This window comes from Akebia trifoliata, chromosome 16 (genome assembly GCF_017979445.1).
Source record: "Akebia trifoliata isolate Shusen 1 chromosome 16, ASM1797944v1, whole genome shotgun sequence".
Lineage (NCBI taxonomy): Eukaryota > Viridiplantae > Streptophyta > Magnoliopsida > Ranunculales > Lardizabalaceae > Akebia > Akebia trifoliata.
In genome coordinates, this window is record NC_141390.1 from 23,641,461 (window position 1) to 23,664,183 (window position 22,723).

General features: G+C 33.4%; 2 protein-coding genes across 6 annotated transcripts in view; one reads left to right on the forward strand and one right to left on the reverse strand.

Moving 5' to 3' along the window:
* Positions 1–3,322: 3,322 nt before the first annotated feature.
* On the forward strand, positions 3,323–18,665 carry LOC147382965 (glycolipid transfer protein 1-like). 3 transcript variants are annotated; one of them, XR_015173871.1, is made up of 8 exons: positions 3,323–3,555; positions 4,508–4,638; positions 6,572–6,627; positions 7,648–7,778; positions 7,933–8,068; positions 13,883–14,014; positions 14,814–14,984; positions 18,362–18,665. XR_015173871.1 is itself a non-coding variant. In XM_086428984.1 (7 exons), the coding sequence occupies exons 2-7, from the start codon at positions 4,521–4,523 to the stop codon at positions 14,847–14,849; spliced, it is 609 nt and encodes a 202-aa protein (XP_086285110.1). In that variant the 5' UTR covers positions 3,323–3,555; positions 4,508–4,520; the 3' UTR covers positions 14,850–15,001. The 3 variants fall into 3 exon arrangements, 1 of the variants encoding a protein (XP_086285110.1); XR_015173872.1 differs by lacking the exon at positions 3,323–3,555 and adding an exon at positions 3,655–3,774; XM_086428984.1 differs by lacking the exon at positions 18,362–18,665 and having other exon boundaries at positions 14,814–15,001.
* Positions 18,666–19,998: 1,333 nt separating this feature from the next.
* The window catches only part of LOC147382966 (casein kinase 1-like protein 10), a 49,659-nt gene continuing 46,934 nt past the window's right edge, over positions 19,999–22,723 (reverse strand). For 2 of the 3 annotated variants that reach the window (XM_086428983.1, XM_086428981.1), the window contains exons 11-14: positions 22,580–22,653; positions 22,311–22,365; positions 21,818–21,951; positions 19,999–20,739 (exon numbers count right to left, since the gene is read on the reverse strand). In XM_086428983.1, the coding sequence (XP_086285109.1) occupies positions 20,455–20,739; positions 21,818–21,951; positions 22,311–22,365; positions 22,580–22,653 (548 nt within the window). In that variant the 3' untranslated portion in view covers positions 19,999–20,454. The remainder of the gene's footprint in view (positions 20,740–21,817; positions 21,952–22,310; positions 22,366–22,579; positions 22,654–22,723) is intronic. The other variant, XM_086428982.1, reaches the window with a different exon arrangement.

The following is a 22,723-nucleotide window of genomic DNA, read 5'->3' on the forward strand; positions in this document are numbered from 1 at the left end:
TGCCAAAAAATGCTTTGGTAATTTTTTTTGGATTTCAACATGCATCTAATCATATCCATAATTGGTGTTTAATACTATGATTTGTATAAAAATCATCACATGCAAAGTATTCACCACCCCTCGGTCCTCAAAACTTTAATACTAAACCCATTTTGTTTTTCCACATTAAGTCTTGAAAATTTTAATAATATCACATACTTTTGATTTTTGTTTCAAAAACTAAACTCAGACTTTTCTACTAAAACCATCAATAAAAGTAAGAAAATACTTGTTAGTATTTGAAGCAACCTCCAATGGCCCACATAAATCTGAATGAACCAATTCAAAAGGCTTTTTATTCAAAAACCACTTATTCTTGTGGTTTTCCTCTGCAAAATTACATGTTAATAATAGAGTCTTAGGATTATCATCATTATTTTAAGCAATATTAACATGAATGTCTTGAGTGTTAGATTTTTTTTATATACATTCTCACTTGTAGTCACCATATTTTTTGCAATTGTAACAATGAATATGTGATTTATCGTACCTTGGATTTGAAGAAGCTCAAACTGCCTTCGTATGATTTGCAATCTCACCTTCCTTACCTTTTCGACTCCTTTGTAGGAATTTTCTTGGATGTCCCGTGCTTCTTTTGTCAAAGTTGCATTGATAACTTTTTCAAAGACTTGACCATCCACAGATTGAAAGATTAAAAAAAATCTTGTTTTACATTCTTTCTTTCTATTCTCTTTCAATGCATCTCTTTGTGCCTAAGTGAGATTTGCTTCCCAAATCTTTTGATATTCAAATAGAAACTTCATTTGGATTCTCTAATGCTCAAAGTTCTTGCCATCAAACTTCAAAAGTTGTGGTTGAAACATGCCACGCCATAGCCATTTCTCTTATACCAATTGTAGGATCAAATGATCAATACCTTCGTGCACAAGTAATCTCTACTCACAAAGAGAAGAAAACGAAAAACAAAAAAACAAAAAAACAAAAGAGGAGAATAAAATCAAAATTTAGTTCATTAATTAAAAAATTTTCTACATCCACTTCTATAGATAGATTTTCCTAATAAGACTTCTAAAAGGACACAAACTTCTATTCCTATTAAAACAATAAATAAACTAGAAAAAGAAAGAACTATAATTCTAATAGAAAATTAAAACAAATTCCTAGTAAAACAAGAATAAAATTTCTAATAGAATTTGGAATCTCGGTTTATGGATTTTCAATATCAGAAAATATTTTGAAAAGTACGATTGATTTGATTGGGATTTTGTATTTTTTGATTAATTTTTTATAATTTAAATATTTATTTTTTAAATAAAAAATGATGTTTTAACTAATGATCTTATAATTATGGTTTTAAATCTTGTCCGAGACTGAGACGACTCATTGAATTCATTTTGATATCATCCACCAACGAGATGGATAAACTAGTCATCTCAAACCTGATGTGTTTATCAAATAAGGCGGATGTCAATCATTGTTGAATGAGACGACTCCAATGAGTCATCAAAACGAGTTTTAAAGCAATGCTTATAATCCACCTTATTTTATGAAAAATTATAATTATTTATACGTAAATATATTTTAATAAATAATTGCAAATCGAGTTAAAAGGTTTATTTCATACGAAATAACTCGGTTTCATGACTCTTGTCCGTGAAAGAGACAAGACGTGAAACGAAGATTTGAAACCATGATCTGAACCCTATATTAGGGATTAGGGGGAGAAAGAGGAAAAAAATATATCACAAGTTGTAGGGGTGTTTTTGAAAAGGGGTAGAACAAAAAAAAAAAAACAATAAAATTGAGGTTATTCTTAAGAAGGGGAAGAAGAGAGAGGACAACTGTTCTCAAGATACTCTATTTATGTTATACAAATCTTGAGACAAGGGAGTGGGGTCTACCATTATGTTTTATTACATAGATTAGAGGTTGCCCATGCATATGGCATGAGTATCCTCTTTAGGGTAAGGGGGTATTATTAAAAAATCTTTAAGATGCAGGGGTAAAAGAGAAAAAAATAATAAAATTGAAAATGTATTATTAAAAAATGAGGAAGAAGAGGATATACATATTGAAAAGGGGTAGAAGAAGAAAGAGAATAAGGTTAAAAGCATTTTTGAAAAGAGAAAAGGTAAAACTTGTCCTCAATATACATTACTTATGAGGTATAAACTTGAGACAAGGAGGATGGAACTCATCATAGTGTTTATTATATAGACGAGAGTTTGCAATAAACCTTGAGACTGGGAGATTGAAACTCACCATAGTGTTTTATTAAGAAAGAAGAGAGGAGGAAAACCAATAAATTTGAAGGGGTAATACTATTTTAATTTTTTTTTAAAGATCAAGGGTGGTTAAGCAGACCGCCAACAAAAAACCAAGATTTTAATTTATCATAGACATGCTCACATGTATTCTTACATATGATGTTCTTAAAATCACTTGGGAGATCCAAGGGCTCAAAAACAACCCTACCTAAAGAAGTTAGGTAGGAGCTAAGTAGCCAACAACTTATTACATTCTCTATATTCAAAATCAATCCCAAGGCAGCTCTTGTCATGATGGCTTTAACAAGTCACCCTTTCCTCCAAGGCACTTTACTCACCCTATTTTTTTTTTTTTTTTTGAAAGATCAACAGGGTTAAGCTAGACCCACACCAACTACAACCTAAGGAAGGGGAAACCTCTTTGATGTTGAGACACAAGAAAGGTAGACAGCTAGAAATAGTCCCACAATCAATTTTTAAACAACTCAAAGTACAAATAGAAGATGCAAGATGATCCGCCACCTTGTTGGTTTTTATGAAGATATGAAGATTTGAAGCTTCTTGGAAGCATAGTAAAATCTTCTTAATTAATACCGTCTATTGCCACTTTGATCGTGTAATACTCAAAAATGGTAGAAGAAGAAAAGAAATAAAGTTAGAAATATTTTTAGGAGATAAAGAAGAGAAAATGTAAAATTTTTCCTTGAGATACATTCTTTGTGGGGCATAAATCTTGAACAAAGAGAGTGGGTTCTACTATTATATTCTATTATGAGAGATTCTATTGCCAAAACAATTTTGCTAATGCCACCCTAATTCATATGTAAATCATTGAAGAATTGGTACATATCATGGGGTGGCATTAGCAAAAAGAGTGGCAATATAAACTCTTTTTATTATATGAATTTCCCCTTATTCTTATTATCATCACTTTTTTTTAAAGATTATTCTTCTATATCCACTACAACATTCAGTTTATTGGGCCGATCTGTACATTATTAATTTGGGCCCATCTTTACATTATTAATTTAAAACCGATTATACTTTCGTACGTGCGCACAACACGATCGAAAGTTGAGCCTCTCGTCTCGAATCAATTTTATTCTAACAACGTGGGAACAGCACCGCACTCTTCTCTCCCTCTCTCATTTTTCCGCCATTGAACCACCTTTATCAACCTTAATTACACGCATCTCGACGCAGCACAACTTTTCCTCATTAGGCGATCGTGAGTCACTGAAATCGAATCGGACCCAAAATTTCGATTTTTTCGGGACAATTTACTTTGGTCAGATCTCTAAACGTTATAAAATTCTAGTGCTGGATTTCTGATCTTTTGAGATTAATAGTTGATTTTCATTTAATTTCTGCCTCGAGGTTGTATCCATTGCGAAAATCGGTAGAAAATGAGATATTTTTTTTGCATCAATTATGATCTTTATGCGTTTTTATCTGAGTTTATGATGAGTGCGAAGGACGTATTTGAGTTGATTATTTCCGATTTAAAGTAATGCAAAGTTTTTTTTTTTTTGTTGCTTAAATGGGATAGATCTGATTGAATAGGTGTAGATTTGTTTAGTTTCATAATCTGTATTCGAAGATTTGTGAGTGAAACTGTTAGATCCATTGAATCAGTAACGATTTATTATCTTTTTCATAGCGTAGGCGATGCTAGTATACGATCTCCCGCTAGTTTGCATTTTGAATCATCTGTTGAGATTCGAGTTTCTGTGTAAATGATCGATTGGTTTCCTGATCCTCAAAGTATGCTGTTTCACTTTCAACACTATCTACCTAGGATCTTATTTAGATATTGTAGATTAGGATGGCAGAGATTGTATGAGAGATCATAAATTCTCTCCTTTTCAAAGTTTCAATGTAGGACTTAGCAAAGCCGCGGTCCATAAAAAGAAGAAGAAACAATTATCCATTATGTATTTTTGCATCCTAATTTTGTGTTTCTATTTCAGTATTCTTTTGAATATGAAGGATTCTTCACTTGAAATTTCATTTGAATTTTCACTGTTGTCTCTCTAGGAATCTAACAATTTAGTTTAAGGCTCTGTTTGCAGCATTTAGTTTTTGTTTTCTACTGATTAAATGACAGCTTCACAAACAAGCATTGTAATTGTGTGTGTGTGTGTTTTTTTTTGTTACATTTGCATTTTCTTTCATGTTTCTGTGCATGGGAAAATTGTGATAGAGTGCTAAGGTTTATGTTTACTATTATGTTTAAGCAGTAAAGAGTAAAGAATGGAGGGAACTGTGTTCACCCCATGTTTGGAAGGAATGAAGCATGTCAAATCTGAAGAAGGGGAAATGCTAACCAAGCCTTTCTTGGATGTGTGCAAGCTTATACTTCCTGTTATAGGTATTATTATCTGATTTTTAACTTGGAGAATGGCCTTATTGCATCTCAATTTATGTGTTTATTTACTTTTTTATTCTTGTGCTTTCACATACTTCAGTGACTGAAAGGTCCAACTACAATAAATTTCACATGTGTATTTTTCTTTATTGTTACTTAAAATATATAATACAACTGTACATTTGTACTTTAGTAAGTTACACATTGTTCTTTTCATGTTGGGGGTGTGGGGTTGCGTAGAGTCAGTTTTTTGGGTAGTAGTTCAAAGGTTTAGATAGGAAGTGATCCTGGATTTGGTATCACCCATCCCCACATTGTGCCAACTTTACATGCTGGTGTGAACAAGGTTGTTCCTTACCGTGAATAAAATTTGCCATTTTATTCTGCATCTGCATGTTTTGCCATCATCATCAAATCATATTTTTCCATTCACTCTATGTTGAGCTGTATCTTCAGTCCAGGCTTGTATCTCTGTATCTTCTTCTTTTTTAACCATATCTATTCATGTCATTTTGGCATTGCATTTGTACAAAAGCACTCCTCAATGATGTTATTGGCCTTCTTTTTGCATACCCAATCTATCTCAATTTAGGGTAAAGCATACAATATATACTTGTTATTTATATTCTATTTAGTTGAAAGTAATTAATTGAATAAAAATTAAAATACATAAATTTAATAGTTAACTCTGTACATTGCACAATTTGTCAAAATGGGGTGAGATTATAGATGCTAGGCCCCGAAAAAGCCAAACTAGAGAGCAACACAAGCAGATTACAAAGGAGGTTGAGTTTTATGAGGCAAGTGGTTGCTCTTCTTTTCTCGGACAACACGGTTATGTAGGTCTATCTAGTTACCAAACATTTGTATTTCACATTTATGTACTCAAAAAACACTTGGGGGAATGCACTTGTGATTCAAGTGCTGCTTAAGTAATGGCATTATTTTCAATGATTAATGGGTTCTTTGAATAATAAGATTTTTTATAGATAAGAGTGATGAAAATGTAAAGGGGTAGTTACAACTTACAATGGTTATATTAATTTTTTATATACATTATTTTTAATCATAAAAATCAAGTTTCCAAGGGGATAATTGGAAAATAAAAAAAGATTCATATTTAAATTATTATCATTGTTTTTTTGCATGAGATTTCTTACTATATTAATTTTATCTCAAGCCAACTTAACTGTTTTTTTTTTAAGAACTCAAACAAAACAAACTACTTTTAATTGTCTGACACTTGGGTGGGGATATGGTTGGTTGCAATAAAATAAATGGGAAGTTTTAAGGAGGATGTCGCCTCTAAAATGAGATTCGGATGGATAAAGTGGGCTTTTGCAATGCTGTGGCGGCAGTTAGAGAGACTATGCTTTCTGGATCTGAATATTGGGCAACTCATAAAACATATTCTTAGATTGAGTGTGGCAAATATGAGGATGCTAAGTGGACGAGGAAAGACTATGAAAGATGGAATTTAGAAAATGTAGCAGGCTCAACAAGCGCTAAACTTTGTGAAAGTCGATTAAGATGGCTTACTCATGCACAACTACGGCCAATGGTAAACCGAGTTAGAAGGAGCATGCAAGTTGATGGTTCTAAAAGAACATGAGGAAGGTCAAAGAAGTAGTGAAGGCTAGATATGCTAGTCTTTGCTTCTTTGAAACAAAGTTGCATCGGAGAAAGTGTAAGGATATATTTGATCTTTTTGAAAATAATTTGCAGATAGCATGCTACAACATTATTCCCGTAGTTTTCATTTAGAACTTAATGCTATATACTGAATTTTCACGAGTTCTCTATGTTCTAATGGCTTGCCATTGATGCAGTATATTATTGCTCTTTTCTCTATGAGAAATTCTACTTGGGTTTTATTGAACTGCTGCTGTTGCTGCTTTTTTTTTTTTCTTAAATTATTATGTTTTTTTTATTCCAGATAAGTTTGGAGCTGCCATGGTACTTGTAAAATCGGATGTTGGGGGTAACATAACGGTAAGACTTTTTTTTTTCTTGCTTTCGCATGGTATATATTTTCTGCTTTATTGGTATCACAGTCATAGATGTTTTCTGGTTTATTGGTATCATAGTCATAGATGTTTTCTGCTTAATTGGGATTAACGTTGCTTCTCTTTACATGTTTGGTGATCGCTTTTCCCCTTTAATATTGTTTGAAGAAATGACATTTCAGTTTTCACCGGAATGGTGAGATTATTGGGATGTAATGCTTGTAAAGAAAAATTACAGTTTATGTACGACAGTTGCAAAGTTGATGTTTGTTTCTGTGATTGTAACTGTACTTACTCTGATGGCTTGCTTAGCTTTTTCATTCTTTAAACTTCCCCACCTGCTCTTGAATTGAAAACTTCAGCATGTGCTGTTCTTTATTCATTGGTATTTTTGGACATCTTTTCTGTTGTTGACATTGTTGTAGCCATTAATGTTATGTTCTCAATACTATTAAGAAGCCTCTGCTTTTCATCTTTGAAGTCTAGTTAATTGATTGTGATAGTGCTTGCAACTTTGAAACTCAGTGATAGTTTCTTGTGCTTCTAGACTAACACACCTTATCCAGACCCCTTCTGGTTATGGTACCAATGTTTTATAGGATTCCTTTTGGTGGATAAAGTTATGGTTGTTTGTAAAGTATGCATTTAAAATTATATATACCTCTACAGAATGTTACAGCTGCAGTCTTATATGTTTAATAGGTTTCTGTTGCTGGTCAACTTGAATATTGATTTGCACTTTTATTCGTCTCTAGTTAGAGAAATCTCACGTGAATCAATTGTTAGACTGGGGTTGCTGTCTGGGGCCACAAAATGTTGTTTCATTTACACATGCTTCCTCATCTAAGTGATAAATTTCTATTTTAATGAAATTTAAGGATAAATTTCTATTTATCAAAGAATAGAAACTATCTTTACCTATCAATGAAAACCTTTTTTCTATTTTAATGATAAAATCAGTGCTTGCTATTAAGTGCTTATTCTCTGTGTTGATTTTCCATTGCAGAGGTTGGAGTCTAAATATACTTCAAATCCTTCAGAATTTAACCATTTGTATAGTATGATACGACCAGAGATTGAAGCTAAAACAGCAAAAGGTTCATCCAGTTGCACAAACGGTCTTCTCTGGTTAACAAGGTGCAGAGTTATGTCTGTCTGTGCTTGTGTTTGCATCCATAAGTGAATCATTTGCATCTTTTGAGTTGATTAAAATATATAAATAAATAAATTGTCTTATAGCCTTATTCCTGATGCTTTTGATTACACTGATGTCATATTGGTATCTTCTTAGGGCCATGGATTTCCTGGTGGAATTATTTCGCAACTTACTGGAGCATCAGGATTGGACTATGTCACAAGCTTGTACTGATTCCTATGTCAAAACCCTGAAAAAATGGCATGGCTGGCTTGCCAGTTCAAGTTTCACTGTAATACCTTTTATGCCCATATATTGAAATTGAAATTTATGCCCCTTATGAAATTTTTCTTTGAAAAGTTTTCCTAAAATATATTTCGTGAAACTGCATTTTCTACTACTATTTTGGCCCACTGTTAAAATGATATAATTTTTTTGTTAAGGAAATAATTTTTAGAAAAAGTTTTCCTTTTATTAAGATTCCATATGGCGCCGTGTAAAAAAGCAGAAAACACTTAGAAAATATAGTTCTCTCATTGGTTTTACACTACGTACTAAATTTGAAGTGCTTTCTCCAATAGTTTGTTATTATGAACTCTGTAGAATCAGTTGTTAGCCATTAATCTGCAATCCTTGTCCTAAATATTTTTTGGAAATTCATCGAGAAAAATCCTTTAACCCCTTTCAAACATTTCATTGTTCCGTCCTTGTTTCCCCCTGGTATTGGTCTACAATTTTTCTCTCCATTGGTATTGGATCCTTGTATACTGTTCCTTCCTTTTATCAGTCTAATATTTCTTAGTCCTTATGGTAAAGTCCATTTTAGGTTGGCCAGTATCATGCATGTATGAAGGTGGAGGGTTGCATTAGATAAGCTGCCATCTTAAATTTTTTGCCAAATTTCTCGTGTCAGATTAGCTTCCATCCTAGAAATTGTGGCAAATCTCTTTTCTTGAGCTCTAATTTGTTGCTTTTGGACTAGTCGGGTGTAGCGCTGTGTTGCATCACAAATCAGAGGCAGTTGTACATGGGCTAGGGCTGGTTAGGATGTTTCTAGTAGTGATGAGCTGCGGTGGTGCCCCAGAAAGTATTCTGACACCTAGTTAGCATAGGTTTAGAAGCTTGTATGAGCAAATAAGGTTTTGTTGGGCTACTTGGTATTTAGGGAGTTAGAAAAGGTAAGGAGAGTAAGTAAGCTTGGTTACTCGGTGACTGTGGACTTTGAGATGGTTAAAATGGTGGAGGGATGAAGGTGAGTTAAAAATGCATGTTGATATGTGATGAAGAGCCCGTCATAAAAAAGTAACTGTTTACTTTTAAAAGTAAGAAAGTCAGTTTGGACCAACTTAGGGCTCGTTTGGATACAAAGTTGAAAGTAGAAAGTAATTTGGAAAAAAGTATTTTTTAAAAGAAAAAGTCTGTTTGGTTAAAAGGTCAGAAAGATTGTTTGGTAAACTAATTTTTATAAAGTCAAAAAGTAATTTTTTTATATCCAAATAAATCAACTCACCGCAACAATTAAATGAACAAAAAAAATAAAAACATTCACAAACAAACAAAAATCATATACAAGACCCACAATTCAACCTAACCCCATTTCTTCAATTACACAAAATCAAGACAACTATAAGTTCTGATGCACAAAAGCAATTAAAAAAAAACATTTAATCAGTTAACCTAATCCAACCTTTTTCTCTCCCTAATGGCGACCTCTGCTTCTCTAACACCACTCTCTCACATCGTTCCCATCCCAAACTCTTCTCTTTCAAGATCTCATCCATCTTTGCTTCTAATTTCAGAAACCCATGCTATCTCTTTGATCTAACTCTTCACAACCATTGAATCTCATCATCAGATTGTTGGGAGAAGAGAATTTCTCAGAGGAATCAGTTTGATTTCAGTTCTATCGATGGAACCATCGATATCTGAAGCTTGAGAGGTCAAAGTTCGATCTTATCTTTCTCCATTGCCCTCTGATCCTTCCTTCGTCTTCAAGGCCAAATATGGTGAAAAGATCTCAAACACTTGCTCTCACAGAGAGAGAGAGATTACTAGATATGATGAAGAAAGGCTTCTCTTCTGACTCGGCTGAGAAGCATGAAAGAGAGACGTAAAAGGAAGAGAGGAAAAATTGGACTTGAAAAGTTGATTTCTATTTTTTAGTTTTGAAAGTAGAGAGTAATTATTTTTAACTTTTTAAAAGTCTTTTTTTATGTTAATCCAAATTGACTTTTTAACTTTTAAAAGTAAAAAACGTTACTTTTGGATGTGTATCCAAACGGGCTTTAAAAAATTTTAAAAATTATGATTTTTTAAAAAGTAAAATAATAATTGCTTTCTACTTTCAAAAGTAAAAGTAGAAGACAACTTTTGGCAGCTTGATTTTTTCCTCTTTTGTTCGTTTCTCTTTTGTGTTTCTGAACCAACAATCTTGGTCACTTTGTCATAACTAGTAAGCTCAGACTCTCTCTCTCTCTCTCCCTCCCCCCCCCCCCCTGTGTATGTGTGTGCAACAACAATTCTTCTAGGGTTTCATCCAAATGGGTCCTAGTGTGATTGATTGAGTTTGGCGTGGAAGTATTCGATCGATGTGGGTGTTGGTGTGATTGATGCCGATTACTGGGGACCAATTGGGATTATCTTGTTCAATCACTCTGATGTTGATTTCTAGGTGAAGCTTAGTGATAAAATTGCCCAGTTAATCATTGAGAATATAGTAACTCCAAGAGGTTTTGGAGATTGAGGATTTTGATTCAACAGTGAGAGGATTTGGAGGGTTTGGATCTAACTAGGGTTTAATATTTTGTTATGGATCTGATCCAAGCTGTTGTTTATGTTCTCTTTGTTTTTGTGAATGGTTTTGGTTTGAAATGTACTTCTATTTTTACTAATAATCACTTGTTCTTGCATAGAAAGAAGTAGAAGTTTTCCTACCAACTGTTTGACTTTGGGTCTACTTGGTACATAAAAATTTTCCTAATTTTTTTTTGAAGCATATCAACCTTACACTTGGTTCATGGTTTCAAACTCCTATTTCTAATTCTTATTTGAATCTATTGGTTTAAATTATGTTTAGGTATTTATTTAAAATGTTTGTTGATTTTGAATTGAGTTGATCTTTTTTGGATATTCGATTCGGTTCTAGACATTTGATAGGTAAGGCGGTGAATCATGTATATATATATATATATATTGCTTTTTGACTTTATAAAAGTAAATGTTTACCAAACATACTTTCTGACATTTTAACCAAACAAACTTTTTCTTTTTAATAGTTACTTTCCCCAAAGTTAATTTTTTCACAGTTACTTTATACTTTCTACTCTGTATCCAAACGGGCCTGAAATATATCTGAGAAAGCATAGGAAATTGGATATGACTACACATCGTTTTGCATAGAAGAGATGAAAATACATGAAATGAGGTAGGTATGATGCTAGAAGATTTAATAGATATGTCGTAAGTGTTTTACTCAATCAAACTAGTCATAGTGGATGAGATAGAGGACTGATGAATTGTTTAGGAAATTTTAGATTGTAGAGGGGGCGCATATAGGCATATAGGGAAAGAAAGTAAAAGATATTGGATATTGGAGGGTGTATGGAGGATAAGGTTTGGAGATTGAAATGACATGGGGATTACAATCCATGAGTTTTCTGTAATGACTTGAAAAAATAAAATTATTAAAAAAATAAAAAATAAATGTGTTAATTAATTAATTAAAATACTAAAATAGATTAATTTTTAAAATTATGGGTTAGTGTGTAATTATGTTAAAGTAGGGGTGATAGTGTAATTAGGATTAGGAAGGGTGGGATTGTTTTTAATAAAAAAAATTATGTGGTTGTGGGTCATACCACCCACCTTTCATTTTCTTTCTTCCAAAGAAGAAAGGGGCTGAGTTCATTTGATTCTTAAAAAAAAAAAAAAACCTAAGACTATTATGGGGAAGTGTAAGTTTTCCTACCTCTTTCCTTCTTTCTTCCTTCCTTTCTTTCTTTCTTTCCTTCTTTCTTTCTTCCTGTCCTCCTTTCTCTTTCTTTCTTTTCTTTCTCTTTGTTTATATTTTTTTTTTTTAAGAATCAAATGGATCATCCCCTTTCTTCTTTATAGCAAAGAAAAGGAAAGGTGGGTGGTGTGACACATGACACCACTCACAACCACATAATTTTTTATATTAAAAACTACCCACCCCTACTTTAACATAATTACACACTAACCCATAATTTTAAAACGTAATCTATTTTAGTACTTTAATGTTATTCCCAGATGACATAGTGTTGGTTGATGGGACTAAGGGAAAAATGTGAAATTAGAAATACGGAGAGATATCTTGGAAACCATATGTTTTAGGGGTACCAAGACAAATCCAGGGCTAGTAGGGTACAAAAGGAATGAGGCGTTGGAATTTGTTCTTTAATGTGCAACAAAGTACTATGTTTCAAGGAGTGGAGTCCTCTTTTCAGGAGTTGTTTAAATATCCTTGGATTATTATTTTTTTGGTGTAAATTATTTGTTGAGTTCAAAGGTGCTCTTTTTGAGGAGTTTGTCTTTAGGTGGGAGTTTGTTTGCTTGATGTAATTTTTTCTCTTTGTTCTTAGGTCGGTCAACTCAACTGCCTTTTGTACATTCTTCTCTTTTTGGAATAAAGTTATACTTACCAAAATATGGAAGTATAAGTACTGAAGTACATTACGACAGGTTTGATAGCAAATATAAAACAAATTTGTATGAAAAACACTTTTCACTAGTGAATCCACCATGCTTTATGAAAAAGTAAGAATTGCAAATTATTACTCTAGATTTGATTATACATAAAAAAGGAAGAGATAGGAGAAAATGTTGGCCGTAGAATTAGATCTAAAGTGGCTATAGTGAAACGTCCTTTCGGTATGTCATGTGGCTGACTTGTAATGATCAAACACTGCAGAGTGGAGTGAGTTCTTTTGGATTTTCAAAATCCAAAAGATTATGCCAAACAATGCAAAAGAATGTCAAGGTTGGTCCGTAGAAGGTTTGTTAAGTGCAGCTGTGTTCTTTGGAGGCTTCTTCCCTGCTTTTTTGTTTTTTTTTGGTGTAACGTTTTGTAAATAACGTAATAGTAGAATGTATGATAAAAATTATTGGTTGCTTTAGTGATCTTGATGTTCCATTGATCGGAAATCCTTAAAGGAGCTTCATTACATTTTTTCCTGGATATTCTTTAAATTGGGTGCGGTTATTCATGGTCTTAGAGGCTTCGTTTTGTGGATGGCATTGGATTACATCCCCCCTTTTCCTTTGATTGCACGGTCTTTTGAGTGTTCGTTGGCTTGGGGCCATTTGTTCTCAAAGTCCAAGTGTGTTCTTTGGGGCTTGGTTCCTTTCGTTATTTGTTCAAGTCTGTGGAAGGAAAGGAATGCTCATATTTTTTTAGGAAAGGAGCAGCCATTTCAGGAGATCATTGTGGTTTTGTTGGCTCTGCTGTTTTCTTGGTATAAATTTTTTTAAAGAGTTAAAGGCTATTTTCTTGTTAGGGTAGTTGTTTGGTGTTGTGTTGTTTTGTTGTGTTTTCTCGGACTGGTCATCTCAACCTCCCTTTTTAATAAAATTCATCTTTACTTATCCAAAAAAAAAGGTTTTATAACTTGTTTATGTAGGTGCATTTACCCCATCTTGTATTTAATATAATATGCAATAAGATCAGTTATGTTTTATGGCACATAAGACTAAGAAAGAAAGAAAGAAAAAAAAAAAGTAGCACATCTGGGGGAAAAACGAAAGTTGATGTAGATGGTTTGGGCTCGTAGAACAAAGACCAAGACTGCACTAGTGAGTAGTGTTGTAGTGCAGGTTGAAAGCTTCAACGAACTGAGAGAAAGCGTAAAAGGGCATGGTCTAGCTAATAAGAAGATATGTATAAGACAGAGCTCTAGATAGAACTGAATAGCGAGTTATGGTTCATGTTTGCTGACCCTAAATAGCTGGGATTAGGCAATCTGAATGATGATGATGATGAATATTATGAGATTGAACATAAGTTGTTAAACATTACTTATTTTCCCAAATTTTCTCCTTATGTCTCTCTTTAGTTTCCATTTGCACTTATTATGTATCAAAATTACAGGTTGCTATGAAACTTGCTCCTGATAGGAAGAAGTTCATGGAAGTGATAGGGGGAACGGGTGATATCAATGCTGACATTGAGAAATTCTGCACAACTTTTGCTCCACTTCTTGAGGAAAACCACAAGTTCTTGGTAAGATGTCTCATATCGTAGGGTTGGGTTTTGCTTACATTCAACTACTTTGTTGATGAGACCCATTTCATAAAGAAAATCTGAATAAGATAATAGAATAAAAGGAAGCCCTGCATCACTATAATCATGAATGAGTTAAGACAATGTTAAATCTCCGTGTTAAGGTAAAATAGAAAGAATTGGATAAATCAAGAAAAATAATGTCTGTTCATCTTGCTATCTCAGAGGGAGGGATTGATAACTGACGAGGAAAAAAAAAGAAGAAAAATAACATAGGGCTTGATTAGCTTACGAAGAATTGTGGTATTTAGGCTGACAATGTAGTAGGGAGCAGTGAATTAAGTTAAAAATGGGTCACAGAAATCATGCTGCCACAAGATGATTTTTCAGAGGAACAGAATTGAAGTAAATGGGATATAAGCACAGTAACGAAGTTTGGATTTGGTAATTATTTGGTGAGGGTTCAATTTGGAAATGTTTCGTAAAAAGCAATCTGAAATTTTATTGGATTTCTTACCAAAACCTCTCAATCTTCAACCACTTTCTAAATCCTATCTTCTTCTTGATGTTTGAATGTTGAAAAAACTAAAATTTTGGAGGTGAAGGTTAAAAAAAAATTACCATATTCTATGACTAATTTTTAATCGGCTAACCCCTAATTCGGAGAATTTTGTTACTCCAAGCAAAGCACGGGAATGAGAAAATCACAATATTCATTAAATTCTGTTACTAATCAAGCATTTTTTTTCATATAAAAGTATGATTTGTTCATTATTTTATTTGTTTACCTTCACGGCAGGCTAGTGTTGGCTTGGACGATCTGAAAGCTTCTTGAGGAGAGTAGTCTCCGAGTAACCAAATCTTGCTTTTATTTATCGGTGCTGTATTTCTTTTGAACTTGACTATTGACGTGAAAACCTTCACAGACAGTTAAATTATTATCTAGTTGCAGTTATCATCGAAACTACAGGTTATATTCTTCGATTTTCTTTATTATCTTTTATTGTAATTTCTTTTTTCAGTTTTTGCAGATTTCTCGCTGAATGTGTTATAGGGTTATGAAAAGTCATATAGATGAATTTACTTTCATAGAAACTGAAATGCATTTAGATTTCCACCTCCAGAAAGAACTCTCTCTCTCTCTGGAGATACCAAACTCTATGAACTCTGAACTCAAAATTCTCCAGTCTTTTATTGATTCCTCTTCATATTTATATATGAGCCAAAAATCTAAGATAATCTTGGATCATTGGATTCCTTCGAAAAACCCTAATATTAGGATAATTTTGAAAAAAGAAATTGTTCTCTCATATAAGAAAATAAACTTCTATCGTCATCATCATCAAAGATGAAGTATCATTTGGGGTTGTCTTAATGAATCGTGTTCTCCATTATCATGTGTTGGCGGTGCCAACTTAGCTAAGTTGCTAGGGTTTGAGGAGCGTTAATCCCACGACTAACCCTTGCCTAGCATATTCCTTCTAACTCTTTGTACGGCTTTTGTGAAATGTGTTCAAATCATCCTAGTTGACTTTATCTTAGTTTATTGTCTGTTGGAGTAACTGCTACTTCTTTTTTTTTGAATGAGTTCGTTTCTAATTTTATCTTTTCTAGTCTTTTTACTAGTCTATCTTAGCATCATCAGCTCTGTCACACTCAATCTATCATTATGATTTTCTTTTAGCAATCCAACATTCATTTTCATAAAGCATAGATGGTCTTAATGCTGTCTTATGCAAATTTTCTTTTAACTTGATTAGTATTTGTCGATCTTATAGCATTTTAAAAGTGCACTTTAACCATCTAGCCCTAATTTTACAAGCAACATACTTCCTCTATCCTTGTGTTGGAAACGACTTCGACTCACGACGAGTTGTCTTAATCATTTCATGGGAGTTGGCTCAGAAAATTTAAAAAAAAAAATTGGGAAAAATTTTGGACAATTTTATGATGAGGATGCCAGCACAAAATCAAGAAGATTAGAGTAAAAAAAATCAATGATTATTCTCTACTAGTCTATTAGTGGCTGATTTATTTTTTTTAAGATACCCTTTTTGGCATTCTTCCTACTTTAAGCAAAAATCCCATGAATTTAGTGACAAAGATTGGACATGTTATTAGACCATTATTACACACTGAGAATCTGTATATAGTCCATTTAATATTGACCTCTGTAGAGTTTAGACATATAAGTTTCATTCAAGAAGCCTTCACGCTACTTGCATTATGGAGTCGACATCATTCATGAAATCAAGGACTGAATGGTCACTAAAACAAGTGGTTTTGTTAAAGTTTGTTTTTGTAGAAAAAATAACTCTGGGTTGGCTTTAATCATGAGAATGTGTAATATAATGGGGAAGGAGGTTCGGTTGAATTGATTATTTAATGAATAGAATTGTATTATCGAATTTGAGGGGATTGGTCCATTTTATTAAGTTAAGAAAAAGGTAGATTCTGCCGAACCACCTAAATGAATCATGATGAGTGCTTGTCCATGGTGGCCAAACCTTCTAGATGAAGCATGATGAGGGGTCAGCCATGGGGCCCGAACCACTTAGGTGAAAGATGATGAGGGGTAGGCCTTGGGGGCCGAATCTCGTAGAGGAAACAAGATGAGGGGTCCGTCGAATCACCTAGATAAATCACAATGAGGGACCAGCTCCCCTTGGGAGCCAAACCTTCTATGATCTCAGATTGGGTTGGATTTAATTTGGTTGGGTGGGATCAGGTTGGCATGGATACAATTTCCTTGATTTAGTAACTTTGCTAATCCCTAGAAATGAAAAAAAATTTGATTCCTACAAGGATGCATGCTTAAATGAATATACTCAAATTGGATTCAATTCTTATTGGCACATGGTCTTTGTGGGAACTACTCGATGGATATGGAGTGCCTCATTTTGGTACCTTTCCTTTATAGTGCTTAGTGCGTGGTACCTAAGGAAAATGTACTTTCATAAATACCTAAGAAGAAAGATGGTTTGTTAATAGATGGATAGAGAGAACTTATGTTCACGATTGATTGATGGACTAGTAACTATACCACATTAGACGTGATAGATAGATAGATGGATCGATAGATTGATAAATGGTTGGAAATAATACAACTCTTGGTTGGAGGTCACTACTAGAATCTTGTTTGTATATATATATATATATGGGGGCGGTTCATGGGACATATGTAAAAACAATGGTTTTTCAAAATATGGGTTAGAGGTTTTGGATTGAGCTGATTTTTTGCGAGGATGGTCACTATGATGAGAAGATCATCCCCACAAAAAATCAGCTCAATCTGAATCTTCTAAATCCATCAAAAGTGATTTACAAATTATTGGCAAAAATTGACAAAAAATCAACGGTCCACATTCTAAATCACTTTTAATGGGGTTAGAAGTTTCAGATTTGACTGATTTTTTTTTTTCCGAATAATCTTCCCATCATAGAGATCATCCTCACAAAAAATCAGCTTAATCCAAAACTTCTAACTCATATTTTGAAAATTTATTAATGTTACATTGTTTTTACATATGTTTTTTCACCTGTCCCTTGATCCGTTCCCATATATATATACATACAAAATAAAAGTATTTTGTTTATTAAAAAATAGTCATAGAAAACCTAGAAAGAGTAATTTGTTATTATATCTTTAGAAACGACGAATTAATCTAGGATAGCATTGTGGTTTTATGCTCCTAAGTAATTGGGATACCTTGGAGAGTTGTACAATTAGTGAGATCTAGAAATTTCTTTTCTTCTTTCCCAATAAATATTTTGTGTAAAAATGGTATTTATATAGTATAGAGACAGTCGAGATTTACATTAGATTTTCTAGTAGGTTTAAATGTGAGGAATATCTCCTGGACTAGTGATCACTAGGAGTCTGTAATCGTCAAATGGTTGACCTTACCGTTACTTGAACTCAATATTGGATTTTTGATCAATGATCAGTCTAAGTCGGATATATGGTCACCCAACGATGGTATGCAAGACTGGCTACAAAATCAGATAAGAACGGTGTGATTCTACATTGGAGTTTAAGTATTGGAATATTGATTGTCATACCTGATACGGTTATATCGATGTGTTCCTCAACACTCTTATCGACTACACCGTTATATTTGTATTATGTATTTTCTTCATTGTGTGTTAATAGATAGATATATTTATTTTACAAAACATGATCGAATTGATAATATATTTACATGATAGATTGATGATTATTATTATATTGTGCTTGCAGTATTTAAATTTTAGTATGATTTAACATTGCATGCATGACTAGATGTTAGAACAATTGATTTCTTATTGAGTAACTCATGTTACTCACCTTATCATTCATCATTTTAGATTATTCAACCGTTCAAGAGTCATTTTATGAGGAAGAGTATTATGATGGAGTTCCCAAGGAGAAGTGTATCAACGAGCAGCAATCTCCTTCAATCTAAGATGGGTTAGAGGTTTAGGGTGTTTAAACGTTTTGCTTTTAAGACTTATGTCAGGATATTGCGTGCCACTTTATTCAGTACTACTTATTATTATGTTTGTTTTAGTTTTGTGAGACTTGTTTTATGAGTTATTATGTTTATGGATCATGTCATAGTTGTTGGTTACCTTCTGCACTCTGTTAATTAGATGGTTGTTTATCTTTTCACTGCATTTAACTATTGAACATAAGTTGTTATCTATTATCATGCCTTGAGACCTAATAGAAGAATCATTGGGATTCGTGTTGGATCGACGGGACGTGACAACCCAGTTCTTGCCTGAGCGACAGCCAATTGTAAAATTACTAAGCCAAATCTACTATGGTCCACGCCTTAGGCATAGACCTGGCTTGCAAATGATATTAAATTCTAAAGGACTTTTTTCGAATCTTTGGCTCTCTTGACCTTTTGGGCATTGAGAAGATGAATATGGCTTATAGGTTTTTGGGAAGTTCTTAGGGCTACCCAACCTCTTTCCAAAAAACCCTTGATTTTCTCCCTTAAGACCATCATCTTCAACCTCTCTGTCTGAAAAATTTTCCATTGTATTCCACCTTGGATTATATCTCTCCACCCTTCAAATCTTAAGAAAAATGTAAGATTTTTTTGGATGAAAAAAATCAAGGGCTTTCTAAAAATTGGCTTAAGATTAGATATAAATAAGGATAGAAAGAAATTAACTTTACAAGGTGAAGAACTTAAACATGACTGATTCTTGGGAGAAAAATCAAGGGTAGAGCATATAGATCAATTTTTTTTTTTTAATAAAAAACAGCATTCACAAGAGGGTGGCACTATTTGCACACACTGAGATGACTAATTGTACCTATTTTAAGTGAAAAATGTTTTAAAAAATAAAATTTGGATTTTTACCCTTTTGTATTTATTGATTGCACCAACCACAACCTACTGAACCAAAAAAACCTACTTCCTTTTTTTTTTTAGTTGAATCATTGGAGATTAGATTTTAATATTTTTTTTTCTTCAAGTTACCTCTTTGCATTTAATCTAGAAAGATGGAAAAATCACTTGTAAAACATCTTTGAAAGAACTCAAAGATTTTTTGACAGATTTTATCTTAAATTCAAACCGAATTTATTTTATTAAATTCGGTACCTAATGAATATTACTAAACAGATTCAGTAGATTCATACTGACTAGAACTTTCTACCACATATTACAAAATCAATTTAGATATTACAAAAGGGATTCAGTAGGTACCTATCGAACATAATTCTCTCATGTATTACTTTGACTTAATTGGAGGTGTTAGGATAAGATAAAAAAAGTAAGATCAAAACTTAAAATCTTCATTGAAACCTTTTTACATACAAAGAAGTATTATGTCTATATATGTGAGAAAAAAAGGTTTGGTAAGTACAATGAGCAATAGACCAAAAAAAAAAAGGAATTAAATGTGTGCAATAAGACATTTTATCTTTAAGATGGCTATGTAGTAAGTAAAATTAGCTATTTGGGTGTGTGCAAATAGAGCCACCCTTCACAAAAACCGGCTGTGCACAAACCATGCCAATTTTATAACAAAAGACCTGAATGAACCACATTTGCCACATCTGACACCATATTATGAGTACATATTTAAAGAAAGTTACAAACAATTAGCAAATACAAGGGATAGATACCTTCCGGAGAACATATTGGTCTCACAGAAAAAGTTCATGAAAGTGAATGATGATGCTTATTACAAGTATCCCGAGTCTCCGAGATATTTATTAACATTCCCTAGAGTGAGCTGCTTTTTCTTAGGTGAGTCTACAATACATTGTAAGGGGCAAAAGCATCCCAAGACAAGATATTGAAAATGCTCTTAAAGAGGAACCAAACCGAACATCAACAAACTTCAGCCACGATGCAAAGGCAAGGTAATAAATGCTCGGAACACAATGGAAAAAAAGTAAATGGAAATTTCCCCTAGACATGAGCGACATTTTTTTTTTACCATTTGGATTTCCCAATTGACAGGAGTTCAAAACTCCGTAAAGGATCATCACCAGCATTCTTTGCAACTGTGGTACGGTTGAAAGATGATGATCTGGTCTCGAACCCAGGTTGGATCCTTTGAGTGGTAGACGTTCGGCCATTGAATGATGCTAGTCGACTTGTCCGACTCTCACTAGGTTCACCAGAGGAGCTTCGTCGGCCGCTTGATACAAGAGCCCTCTTGGAAGAGCTACCATTCCTTGAGGAGGAAGTACGGCCTCGTTCGTGATCAGTTGGTACCTGAGAATATAAGCAGGAAATACTATTAATAAGCAGACTATTAAGAACTACAAATGCACCTCTCTTACTTCTCATGAGATGTAACTAGGATACAAAAAGTCTGTTAGCGGACATGAATAAAAAGCACAATCTCAAAATTGTTCAGCACTAAGTTGACAATGTGTTTGTAGATTCACAATCCTAAGAAGTTAATTCAATTGCACAAACAGTGCATCAGATAAGTGTACAGTTGAAATAACAAAAAGGACGTCAATAAAATGAAATAAGATTGAACAATATAGCGCATATGTACCATACAAGGTGTATAAAAAACAGACATGTTAAGGTTCAACATAGCAAATTTACTAGTGGGTTCTCATGACATGTTATTTGAGAAAAAGAATTTCAGCAATTAATTGATAATGATAACAGGAAAGATTGACAAAATATAAAGAGTTAGTCCAGCCTTACTAACTTGGTAAGATTAAAAAATCTTACTAAGTGTGGTTGAGCTCACCTGGTGGCATCCAAAAACATGATACGATGCCACAGAGATGTAGAGGACAAAATTCTATGAACTTATAAAAATACCCTTAAAAAAGGGTTTTTTTTTTTTTTTTTTTAACTGTTAAATTTTAATTTGGAAGTTCGGTAGTCGTCTATTTTCAAAAGATTGGATCAAGCCCAAAAAATCATAATTTTTAGAATTATTATTATTGGATCTGAGTTTTTTCCATGAAATCTAAAGGGCTGTGGTGTTGGATTGCCACTTTGGTAATCCATTTGAGCTCAATGACCCTTAAGTTAGTAAGGAAAGTTTTTTCCATATAAAAACTTACTTTAGTAGAAAAATCATTCGAAAAAAAGGAATGATATGACATGTTAAAGTTCTCCAAAACTGATTAGTTGTTGACATTCAAAACAAAGTTCAGTAGATTTCTTTCAGGAAAAGGAAGAGAAGTTGAATCACCTTGAACAAGAACTAAATACACATAAAAACAAGAACAAATTTGACAAGAAAATGTAACAAGTTTTCTACTAAAGCTCCTTTCATTTGGTTATGGTTAGTGCCAGTATGATAAAAAATTTAACTACTTACCACCTCCTTGGATGATGGTGGATCATCCGAATTCTTGTGCTTGAAGTGATCACCATGCAGACCAGAACCTGGACTGTTTCTTCTAGCAAAAGCTTCGACTGCACCTGAAAATCTATCACGAATCTCTTGTCCCACTAGACACAATGAGTAAATCACAATATCAAGCAATGAAAGACTCAAAGTAGATGACAATGCATCCAAACAATATTGCCAAAAATAAACTTTACCAAAAAGTTTAACAAAAAAGTATTTACCAAATAGATCGTGTTCTGGGAACTAAGAATTGGCCCAACTAAATCATGAGTCCAATTGGGATATGGGGATAAAATTGATCTCGTATTAAACCAAAAACTCTGTTGGGGTTTGAAAACTTTGAAGTCTTAATCCAGTATCATGGAAAACTTGATCAAGTAATTGAAAAAGTCCAAATTTTATACTGTATTGTCAAATGTCTAAATCAGTGAATAAGAATTAACTGAGATTCAAATCAGACCTGCAGTTCTTTCTGCAGATGGTCCTGGGTTCACACCAACTTTTCCACCGGGCAGCTGAAAATGGACGTAAAAATAAGAAAGATGCATGTAAGTAGGAATTTTCTAACCTCAAAGGAAATATGAGGTCCTCTCCATCAGCAACATGGCTGAGATGAGAGGAAAAACACCAATTTCCTAGAGATCAGTACTGGTCTTCTCTGATTGGACAGATTTTCTTTAGGGGTCCATTTTCTTGGAAACCCACACCACCAGTTTAAAACGCACTTACCCGTGTTCTAGAATTGGCACCAATCTGAGGGTACTTCAATACAGTCCAATCGAATACATAGTCAAATTGATAACCTGCACAAGTGACAATATCAAAATCCAGATAACAGCATCTAAAAATTTAATTAATAATATTTAAACCATC